General features: G+C 43.3%; 1 protein-coding gene across 1 annotated transcript; it reads right to left on the bottom strand.

The window, feature by feature from the left end:
• Positions 1–219: 219 nt before the first annotated feature.
• Positions 220–11,520, bottom strand: HAUS2 (HAUS augmin like complex subunit 2). Its single transcript, XM_065403794.1, has 6 exons — positions 11,394–11,520; positions 8,271–8,363; positions 6,691–6,760; positions 5,698–5,830; positions 961–1,069; positions 220–831 (listed from the first exon to the last, which is right to left on the bottom strand). The coding sequence occupies exons 1-6, from the start codon at positions 11,481–11,483 to the stop codon at positions 685–687; spliced, it is 642 nt and encodes a 213-aa protein (XP_065259866.1). The 5' UTR covers positions 11,484–11,520; the 3' UTR covers positions 220–684.
• Positions 11,521–11,627: the final 107 nt, after the last annotated feature.

The following is an 11,627-nucleotide window of genomic DNA, read 5'->3' as shown; positions in this document are numbered from 1 at the left end:
TAAATAATCAGTAAAGAACAACTTGTTATGGATTAACTGAGTATTTTGTAGGAGGCACTGGGAACAGTCTCCTTCAAGAGAAAGCTGGATGTCATAGGTACCTTCCTTCACTTTCAAAGCATTTGACAGAAGCTGCTTTGAAAATGAGTGAGCATTGAACTATTCCTCCAGATTGTGCTACTGTAGTTTTGGCTATTTTGTAATAAAAAGTGCATATAAGAGCTTAAGTCTCCCATTTTATAGTCTACTATATATTTTTTTTAATTCCTATACTTACAAAGAAAATATAGCATATGATCTCAAAATACTTGCAGAAACAAGCTTAGTCTTTACATCATGTGCTTTAGCCATACTGAAACAGACCTTTTGCATTCTACCTTTAAATGTATGTATGACAGTTCCCTCAGATTGCTCCAAGGAGGTATGTGTGAACATATCAGGACACTCCAAAGAGGAATTACACCTAAACAATAAGTTCTGTCATTTACAGATCATTGTCCAATTTTAATCATCACTTGTTGCCAACTAAAATATCCCTTCTAGAACAGGGGAGATATCCGACCATAAAGTCTCTAGTTAGACTAAGGTACAAGTATACTGCCACTATCACACAGGACTGGTAAAAAACAGAACTTTCAACTGGTCATCTTTTCTTCGGCACAAATAAGATGTTTTATGGTGGAACTAAGTTCTGAAGCTAGAATCTGATTCGTTAGTGATCTCGGAGTTGTCATAATGGATTCCTTTTTGCAGTTCTCTCCACGTCAGTATCTGCTCTGCCAGCTCTTCAGTCTCTGTCACAAGCAAGTTAATTTTTGCCAGAGCATTGTCCTGGAATACAAGATGGGAGTTTCAGAAGTTAGGAGATACTAAAAGGTGGGTTAAATAATTAAATGATGTTGCATTTTGAGCGGAAGAGCATAACAGAGGATAGGAAAGGGAACCATCTTCACTACTCACCATGTTTTTCATGGTCAGGGGTATCTGAGGGATGCTCTTTATGGTCTGCAAGTGGCTTTCCAGTTTCTCAATGAAGGCCACTGCCAATGTCAATAACTCTGCTACATACCTTTAATTTGGGAAGAAATCCAGAAACAGGCTGTTCAAAATGATGCACAATTTAATCTTAAGCCTCTTGTTCCTGTCTTTCCTTGATTTTTTCCTCTAAACCCCTTCCACAATAATTGTGGGAATTCCTGACCGCCTGCCTGGAGAGGAAATCTCAGCAGAAACAATACAATTGAATGAGGGCACAGGCTGCAGGAGCATCATCATCATCACCTTTGCTTGTCAGCAAATGCTCTCTTTGGTGGCACTCAGTAAATTAAATACATGTCAGTGAAAGACAGGGCTAGTTACGAAGAACACGTATCATATATCTATGGGCTTATTCATGTGTGGATGGTGAACAAGCTTCACAGAAGAAAGGAGACTTGGTACTTCACTAGAGTGTTATTTGGTTTTGGAGAAGTGTTCTGAGCATAAGTTAAGTGTTATATAAACCCAGAATTTAAACACATCTTTTTGAAAGGTACAAGAAAAGCTGTTATGTGATCTGCTGGAGGAAAGTCAGAACACATGCACAAAGGTTCAGTGTGTAAGAGTGTCATGGGACATGGCCACCCCACAGTACCCCTGCTGGTCAAGCAAGACAGTGCTGGCACTCCCTTCCTCAGTGAGGGTCTTCTCCCCACTCTACACACTGCTCTGTGCTGGACATGTGGCTTAGATCTCCGGACAAGTCACAAACAACTTTAACCCTTTCCAAAATAGCAAAAGTCCAAGTGAGAAGTCCCAACAAACAAGAAGGTTCTTCTGCTCTTCGGGGACTTCTCTTCAATGCTCCCTTTGGGCCACGTTCCCAGCCCGTCTGGGCTGCCTTTGAGAGTCTTTCTGGCTCTGGAATAGAGCTCTCAACCCCACCGCCCCTCCCGCGGCTGGTTCCCTTATAGTACCATTCTCAGCTCCTGTGCGGCTTTTCTTTGTGCCCTTCCCTGCTCTGGTACACAGCATTGGGCCCTCACGTAGGTTCCTTTGGAGTACCTGGTCTCCTGCAAACCCTGGCTGAGGGCCTTCCACAGGAACCTGCCCAAACCATGTGGTTCCACCTCAGTCTGATCTCACTCAGCCCTTTCATAAGGCTGTTAAAGGGACCAATCACCATGTGACAAAGACATTACTATCTTTCTGTGTCTTTTACAGTGACCCCCCCGCCCCCACAAAAAACAGTCAATTGCTAGCTTTTAGAAGAAGTTCTGTTACTATCAATTCCATCCCCCTCCCCCGCCTCCATCCTTCTCAGTAATGCATAGAATAATGGTTACCCGTAGCTCAAAATAAATATCTCAGATATGGGAGTTATCCTGGTTAAGGTTATTCAGTTACCGCTGTATACCACCAATACTGTTCTTCAGATTGGTTCAGACCAAGTCTCAGGTCAACTAGCATTAGCTAAGAGCAGCCTACTGCCAGCTGCTACATTACGGAGAGACTAGTCAACTATATTGCTAATACTATTTTAAAAATGCAGTTAAACTGAGGTCTTATTCCATTGCATTTTGGAACAAACAACAAAATTCTTCCTTCCCAAACTCACAACTTAAAGGGGTCCATACATGATTTTTATGAAAGTTTGAGTGGTTTCATTTAATAGATTAAATTTTCATAAATGCGTCTTTTTAAAATACTTTCTAAACCAGTTTTCTAGCATTTTGTGGCCTCTCTAGAATAATAACGTACTTGAAATTTCTAAGTTTTCACCATATAGCTCATTACTGACAATGTCTCCAATAAGGAGGTCCAAAACAAAAAAACACTGGAAAAATTGCTGCATGTGTGTGTATAAAAGAGTTTCTGTGGATTGACTGAGACATTACACCCCATATATTCTTTATGGAAATAAGCTTATGGTAGGGATATGGAATAAGATACATTTTATGAAAGATGGGTCTAGTAAGGTATCATTAAAAAGATTATAATTTACTGAATCATAGAACTGGAAGGGACCTCGAGAGGTCATCTGGTCCAGTCCCCTGCACTCAAGGCAGGACTAAGTATTATCTAGACCATCCCTGACAGCTGTTTGTCCAACCTGCTCTTAAAAATCACTAATGATGGAGATTCCACCACCTCCCTAGGCAATTTATTCCAGTCCTTAACCACTCTGACAGTTAGGAAGTTTTTCCTAATGTCCAACCTAAACCGCCCTTGCTGCAATTTGAGCCCATTGTTTCTTGTCCTATCCTCAGGGGTTAAGAACAATTTTTCTCCCTCCTCCTTGTAACAACCTTTTATGTACTTGAAAACTTATGTCCCCACTCAGTCGTCTCTTTTCCAGACTAAACAAACCTAATTTTTTCAATCTTCCCTCATAGGTCATGTTATCGAGACCTTTGATAATTTTTGTTGTCTTCTCTACACTTTCTCCAATTTGTCCACATCTTTCCTGAAATGTGGTGCCCAGAACTAGACACAATACTCCAGTTGAGGACTAATCAGCGTGGAGTAGAACCGAAGAATTACTTCTCGTGTCTTGCTTACAATATTCCTCCTAATACATCCCAGAATGGTTTTGTTTTTTGGCAACAGCGTTACACTGTTGACTCATATTTAGCTTGTGATCCACTATGACCCCCAGATCCCTTTCTGCAATACTCCTTCCTAGGCAGTCATTTCCCATTTTGTATGTGTGCAACTGATTGTTCCTTCCTAAGTGGAGTACTTTGCATTTGTCATAGGCGCTGACTTCCCCTCTGCCCTGTGGGTGCTCAACCCCCCCCCCCCCCCCCCCGCTCACTCCTGGCCCTGCCCCACTCTCACCCCGCCCCAATTCCACCCCCTTCCCCCAAGTCCCCGCCCCTGCCACACCTCTATATCGCCTCCTCCCCCAAGTGCGCCGCGTCCCCCACTCCTCCCCCTCCCTCCTGGAAAGTCCTAAGCGCTGCCAAATAGCTGTTAGGTGGCAGGCAGGAAGCACTGGGAGGGGGAGGAGCGGGGAAGCAGCGCGCTCAGGGGAGGAGGCGGCAAGGAGGGGGTGGGGGGCGGGGAGAGGGTGGCTGCCGGTGGGTGCAGAGCACCTGCTAATTTTTCCCCAGGGGTGCTCCAGCCCCACAGCACCCACAGAGTCAGCACCTATGGCATTTGTCCTTATTGAATTTCATTCTATTTACTTCAGACCATTTCTCCAGTTTGTCCAGATCATTTTGAATTTTAATCCTATCCTCCAAAGCACTTGCAAGCCCTCCCAGCTTGATATCGTCCGCAAACTTTATAAGTGTACTCTCTATGCCATTATCTACATCACTGATGAAGATATTGAACAGAACTGGACCCAGAACAGATCCCTGAGGGACCCCACTCGTTATGCCCTTCCAGCACAACTCTGAACCACTGATTACTCTCTGGGAACCATTTTCCAACCAGTTATGCACCTGGTGATTATCCAGTCGGTATGCATGTATCAATTCTGTATCTAAAGTTATGAATATTGACTATGTAACAATTACAACTGGGTGTGTACTTGGGAAACACCCACCAGACAACAGGCCATCAGCCTTGATGGGCCATTAGGCAGAAACAATAAGACTTGGAAGATACTAATCTCTCTCCTTCCCGAGAGGCGTTGCTGTGACACTACTAGGTCATGTGGTCATGTCACCTGGTACTAAACACCATCTTGGACTTCTAGTACATTTCCACTAAAAGGAGGGGGAGGTCAAGACTGGGAAACAAAAGATTCCTGCCTTATGTAAATCTTATTTAAGGCTGGAGAGTAAGTTGATCTTGGTTCACTCTTCTCTGAATCCCCACCCAGGATGGCTACTGGAAACACCTAAGGAACAAGGACAAAGGGAAAGGGGGAGGAGTACTAAACCCAGGTTGGAAAAGGGATCTGGTCTGTAAATAAGACACCTGAAGATTTAAGCTGCAAGCAAGGTAGCTAACCTTCAAGAATTTCTGCAACCTGCCCAAAATAAAAATGTAGGGTGAGAAATTACTTCTTGCAACCAGTCTAATATCTTAAGCTTAGTATGTGTGTTTTGTTTTATCTGCTTAGTAATCTGCTTTGTTCTGTTTGCTATCCCTTATAATCACTTAAAATTTACCTTTTATAGATAATAAACTTATTTCTTGTTTATAACATAATTCAGTTTGTGCAATTCATATCCGGGGAAGGGGGGGAAAGGAGGGAAGGAGAGAAGCTGTGCATCTCTCTCTCCACATTGACGGAGAGGGTGAATTTTTATGAGCTTGCGCTGTGCAGACTTTTCTATACCATGCAAAACAATATTATTTTGGGTTTACTCCCCAAAAGGGGGTGTGCATTTGAGTGCTGGGCAATTTCCTAGCTGAATCTTCCCATAGAGAGCTGCTTGCAGACTGTGTGATTCTACAGCGTGTGTGCGTGCGCACTCTGCCAGAGAGCCTAATTCAGCAAAACAGGGAGAGGGAGTCCAGGCTAGTGGAGCAGGCGGGCTCAGTGAAACCCCAGTACATCAGGTGGCATCCCAGACAGTGGGATGGGGGGGGGGGGGGTGCAACCCATCACATGGACTAGCAGCATGAGTTTACTTTAGCAACTCTTTGATACAACAGTTGTGCTCCCCCTACCAGGAGTGATTGTCAGGCAAAAGTAGCTTATTTGGACATGAATACATGTGCAGGCTACATGCTAAGAGCTATTTTCTAAGAACTCACCTGTGGAATATGGCTTCAATAGGCAAATTCTCTTGACACAAGGGCTTCATTAACCTCTGCCGGAGAGTCCTCTTCTCTTTCAGCACTGCTTCCAAGTGCTTATTCATAACTTGCAGAGCTTGGCATTTCTGAGCTACACAACAGAGGTAAATATCAAAGGAATGCTGACCGGAAATTGTTTGACCAATGGAGCAAGAGCAGAAACTCATTCTGCATTGCAGTTGACTCAGGTTTTCCAGTAGTTTTTCACTGTGCAAGTGATGGGCTCAGGCTCTGGGAGGACAGCAGTAACCAGACTAGTCCCTGTTGAATGATTTAGGAAGTAGTACTAGGATATGTTCCAAAGAGGCTCAGCACATGTACTCCTTAAAAAGGTATCACTTTACTAACAAGCATGGTTTTAAGGGATCTGGTAGCTCCATCTAAAAATCCCTATATGACTTACACCTGCACCCTATAGTATTTTAGTAATAAGAATTTCCTTCAGGGTTATGTTGTGGTGGACAAGAAGAAAAGACCCATAAAGACAAAGCAAAGAGGTGGAGAAATACTGAGGGAATTAATCCATTCCCCCCAATTTACCAAAATAAAATCCCAAAAGTTCTTCTGAGTGACATTACATATGAAAAAAGTACATACATCTGTTGACTTATTTGGAAGGCAACAGGTTTATATGCAGCACTGCTGGGGCACAATGGCTTATGAATGCTCCCAGAACTTCTGTCCCCTGGGGTTCAAGCTATTAAGTGGAATACCACAAAGAACATGCACATGGTCACTAGTGACATGGAGGGTTCTAGTTGCATTGCTGTGCTAGCACTCTTTATTGGCTGATCACCCATCATAGCCTCAGGGGCCACTACACACCAGTGGATGACAAGTGCAATGGCGGTGATGAGAAACAGAGAACTCAATGGAGGTGAAACACATTTGATGACATCCAGGTCAAAGAGCCTAAAACAAATAATTGTTCCCCTGACCAAAACCACTTACTCAGGAAGTATGGGTGAGCAATATCTGCAGTTTCCTTTTCCAGTCCCAGGATTTCGGTTTCCAGGCTCTTCTACAAAAGGCATAAAAAATAGCTACACTTGATTTTCATATGGTTTAATTTCTATTTACCTATATACCTGTGGATATTCCCCACCTCCTCAGCATGTATGTATTCAAAATAAGAATACCACATTCATCCTTCCATGTCTAAGAAACTTTTTAAAAACAGATTAGTTTGTATGGTTGTGTTGAGTTTGTGTGCATGAAGAGCTGAGTTTTGCATTTAGTTCTTAATGCAGTGAAGCTTGTGATCATTTTTATTTCTTCTGGGAATGAGTTCCATTGTCTAAAACCAGTTCCTACAAAAGTAGGCGCTCACACTCACAAGTCTCTCCCTAGTGGCAAACAGTTCCCTGGCTCCAGGGGAACACAGCTGCTGTCATAGGGGTGATCTTGGACAGACCTCTAATTTGATTTATTCAATGGGGAGCCAGTCCAGAATGTGGTCAATGTCTTCTCATGCCCTGTGTTACTAAGCAGATGGACTGCTGCATATTGTACCAGTTGGAACCTTTTCAGGTTTAATTCCTAGACATTAATTGCAGTATGTGAGCCAGGCAGTCACAAGCGTAAATAGGTTGAGAACCACTGGTCTAACCTCTTCTTCAGCTAAGCCAATGGGCATTTCACTGTCTGCAATGCTGTTTGATGGCATGGACTTTGCCACTGTTAATGTATGCATTGGATAATTCAGTAGGTAAGCATTACCACCAGACAATAGCAATAACAGAGAAATTCAGAATACATCTCATAGAACTTAAATCTAACAGCCAGTTTAGATAGTAATGGGAGCCTAAAGAATGGAACTGTAAGAAAGGTACTGTTAGGGGATGTATACACATGAAAATTAATCCAGAATAAGGTAGGGTGTGAATGTAAAGAAGATTATTTTAAGATTAACTCTGTGTGGATAGAGAGTCTTATTCTGAATTATTTTAAACCACACCCAAAAAGGACTAAAGTAATTCAGAATAAGGCACTCTTATTCCAGAATAAGAGTATCTGCACATGGAGCTAACCAAGCATTGCTCCCTGTGTAGACAAGCCCTTATCTTGTTTAAGTGGAAGTGGTCCGGTTGCCTATAAATACAACAGCTCATGAAAAAAAACAGTAGTTGTTTGCTGATCTAAGGAGAACAGCTGTTCAGATCTGTTTCCCCAGTTTCTTCAAGAAGATTTAGATAAAGTTTGTTCACCAGATACAACGGGTTGCATCTTTGCAGTTATTACGAAAGAAAGGAATTTGATATATGGGTCTTTCTTTCCATTGTGATAATTCATTAAATTGTGACAAAGCTACCGTTAAAAACTAAATTACAAATTAACAACACCACCTGCCATTATATTTTACATATTCTTTTTCTTCTCCAGCCTGCTTTATGTTTTCTACTATATAATGGTAAAAACACAGCATAAAAATATGCTTTCTACATGGAGGGGGCAGTGCAAAGGTCAAGAGCAGTTAATATGTTGTCTTACCCATCATATAGAAATATGCACCCTGGTACTGATGGATTTACCTGGTTTATTTCAGCTCGGATGTCTGCAATTTTCTCCACCTCGGTGAGGTGCACAAAGCAAGGGGCTTGTTTAGCAGATAAATCCAGCATTTCCTATTAAGGAACAACAAGAGAGGGTGGTACCGGGTCAGTAGCAATAAGAAGTCACAAGCAATTAGAACATTTTCAAGGTTAGCAAGAACATTAGTGCAACTGGCAGCGTCTTTCTAGGTGTTGCATTAAGTTTCTCCTAACATTAATGATTTGGGAAACATAAATCTTGCATAGGCAGCTGAGGAAACATTTCAGAAGGACAAAAATGGGCTTACAAAAATAAAACTTCTCCAAAGACAAAGTCCTTATAGAAGAGTCTGGGAGCACCCTCCTTAAAGATTTGTTGTTTAAATCTATACCATTGGAATGCACCTAAAGACAGAAATTTACTCTTCAGAAGTATAAACAAGAGGAAGGGATACAGTCATCCCTGGCATGGACAGTTAACATCCAAAATTGAATGAAATTAATCAGGCACAGCCGGGAGGGATTTCTCTCTTCTCCCCCATTTCAATTTTAACATTGTTTCTATCAGCATAAACATGGATTTATGATAAATGGCATCTTATTTGAAGACACACACAGTACTTTAAGGGGAAAAAAATAACTAACCCCCCGCCCCAAACCAATGTACTAGGAAGTAGCATGGCTAGTGGATAAGGCACTGAATCAGGAGACCAGAGTTCAATTCCAGCTATGCCACTGATGTGCTGCATCACTTTGGGCAAAGCACTTCATCTCTCAATATCTCCGTTTCCCCTTCCTCCTTTTGTCTTTCTTGTCTATTTAGATTCTATTCCATATAATTTCTTATACCATGCTCATCACCATAGCATCTGAGCGACTTCCAGGAGTGTATTAAGTAATGTGACTAATGTGTCACAGGTTTGTTCTTTCATTTTCTCTCCCAGGGGAAGAAGTGTATGCAGTGTTCCTTTTGGAATTTATATATTCACATTCACACACACCTCTGTGTTTATATTAGAGATGGCAAGGTCAGAGAAATGCTTCTTGCAAGGTGTGAAAGGTGGTAAGGTTTGGGATGGTCCGCAGTTCCTGTGGAGTTCATTCCACAATCTTGGGTCAACCACCAAGAATACTCAGTCTGATTGTAAGGGCTTGTCTACACTTACAGTGCTGCAGCAGCACAGCAGCACCAGTGCAGCTCTACCGCTGTGGTGCTTAGTGAAGACACTACTATGCTGACAGGAGACCTTCTCCTGTCAGCGTAGGTACTCCAGCTCCCCAAGAGGCTGAGGAGAGGAGAAGCCCTTCCATGGACATAGCGCTGCCTGCACCAAGGGTTAGGTTGGTATAACTCTGTCACTGAGGGGTGTGGATTTTCCACATTCCTGAGCAACAGTTATACCAACATACATTTGTAGTATAGACAAGGGCTAAGCTCTTTAGGGATGGTCTCTTACTATCTGTTTGCATAGCTCTTAGTGCAGTAGGGCCCCCAACTTGGTTGGAGTTTCCAGGTGCTACTATAAGTCAAATAATAAAAATAATTCAATAATGTGATTGTGAAAGGACTTATGCAACAGGCAAGATTATGCTACAAACAAGGCCCTTTGTTTTTTGTTTAAAATTTCCCAAAAATGTATCAGTGTTTATTACAAAAAAATAAACACACAGGTGAAAATCTGTGCAAAATTAACTTCAGTTTTCTAGGAAAATATCAGGGTTAATATTGGGGGAAGGGAGAAGTAAAAGTATTTAAAGTAAAAGCAGTTTAATGCTGTAGTTTATTTCATGAACTGTACATTAACAAGCAACAGAGGGTCCTGTGGCACCTTTAAGACTAACAGAAGTATTGGGAGCATAAGCTTTCATGGGTAAGAACCTCACTTCTTCAGATGCAAGACCCTCTGTTGCTTTTTACAGATTCAGACTAACACGGCTACCCCTCTGATACTGTACATTAACAGTATGTACACACCTATGTGTATCTTCCACTACATTGTCTTACTTTAAGAGAGAGCCTCACATTTACACTTAGATTAATTTATTTTAGCAATCAATATTTCCATGTATTCAAGTGGTCCAAAATTCAGGTGAAAATTGGAAAAACATATGCAATAGCTTTTGTAAAAGCCAGGAATGTTTTTGTAAAAACTGAAAACAAAGGGCCTTAGCTACAAATAGTGACCCTGAACATGAACCTCTGTGCAGGGATCTGTCCACATGGCTTTCTTACAGGACTGATAGGGAGATGAAATTTAACAGGAGTACTTGAAAGTGGAGGCATAGTTCTATTAGACTATTTTGACAGTACAGATACAGGAATAAACAGAACTTTTACACTAAGTTCCAAGAGCAGAATCAATGCTGCCCATTTAAATCTAGCACCTTCTGTTGACACTCATTGTGTAAATGAAACCCTAGTAGCAGAAAGTCATCCAGAAGAAGCAAATACCCGGGGGCACAGCAGACAACCACAGTGAGAAATGTGTTCTAACTCGGCCGCTGAAAAACATTAATTTTTATTTTAAAAAAAGATCTAAGGAGCTAAAGAAGATCAAGAACTACAGAACAAAGTCTAACTAAAGTTAGCTCTCCCAAATCCTGTAACAGTAATCCGTTTTTTAGAGCAGACGTCTGCCTTGGCCACAGGCAATCCGGAGTGTAATCAGTGCTTAATTTGTAATGCAAGAGGTGCGGGAGCTCAAGCAATTTTTTACATTCATAACTAATACAGCAAGCCCAGAGGTGCTGGGGCTATGAACTGCCAAGCCTAGAGGTGCAAGGACTTGAGTCCTTCCACAAATTAAGCACTGGCTATAATGCTCTTTAGGGGATGGGGAACAACCACGCCAGACGGGGGCCTGCTCCAGCCTAGAGAGTGTCGGTCATCCAGCCGGCCGGGCAGAGCCTGCTACGCTGCCCGCTGTTGAGATGGCTCCTACTCGGGGCGCTGACGGTGGGGGTCGGCGCCCGCACGGGGAGGCCGGACACCCGCAGCTGGAAAGCGGGGAGGCGACACAGCAACTGCTCTCCCGGGCGCGAGGGTCCCCCACGGGCGCGTTCCCGGAAGGGCCGCGCGGTTCCCCGGGGGAGGGGCCATAGCCCGGCCCCACCGCTCCTTACCTGGGTCACCACACCCGCCACCAGGCACTTGGCCAGCACCAGCCCCGCGGCCGTGGGCTGCGCCGGGTCCCAAGGGTTCGAACAGGCCATCGCCGCCTTCGCTTCTAAACCTGCCGCGCGCCCGCCCTCGCGCAGGAAGCTCCGCCCACGCGTCGCTCACGCTGGGGGGCGAGGTCACGCCCCCTCGCCATGCTGTGTGTGACAGACCCGCAGCCGCGCTGGCGGGTGTGGCGT

The sequence above is a fragment of the Emys orbicularis genome, chromosome 4, assembly GCF_028017835.1.
Source record: "Emys orbicularis isolate rEmyOrb1 chromosome 4, rEmyOrb1.hap1, whole genome shotgun sequence".
NCBI lineage: Eukaryota > Metazoa > Chordata > Testudines > Emydidae > Emys > Emys orbicularis.
The sequence above is the reverse complement of the archived record's forward strand: the minus strand, read 5'-3'. Positions and strand labels throughout refer to the sequence as shown.

Bases quoted from the DNA above. Each gene is read 5' to 3' on its own strand.
- HAUS2 (XM_065403794.1), bottom strand. From the start codon at position 11,483: ATGGCCTGTTCGAACCCTTGGGACCCGGCGCAGCCCACGGCCGCGGGG. The intron at 8,364-11,393 runs GTAAGGAGCGGT...GTTCCTTAATAG, and splicing joins TGGCGGGTGTGGTGACCCAG to GAAATGCTGGATTTATCTGC. The intron at 5,831-6,690 runs GTAAGTGGTTTT...TCTGTTGTGTAG, and splicing joins TGCTCACCCATACTTCCTGA to CTCAGAAATGCCAAGCTCTG.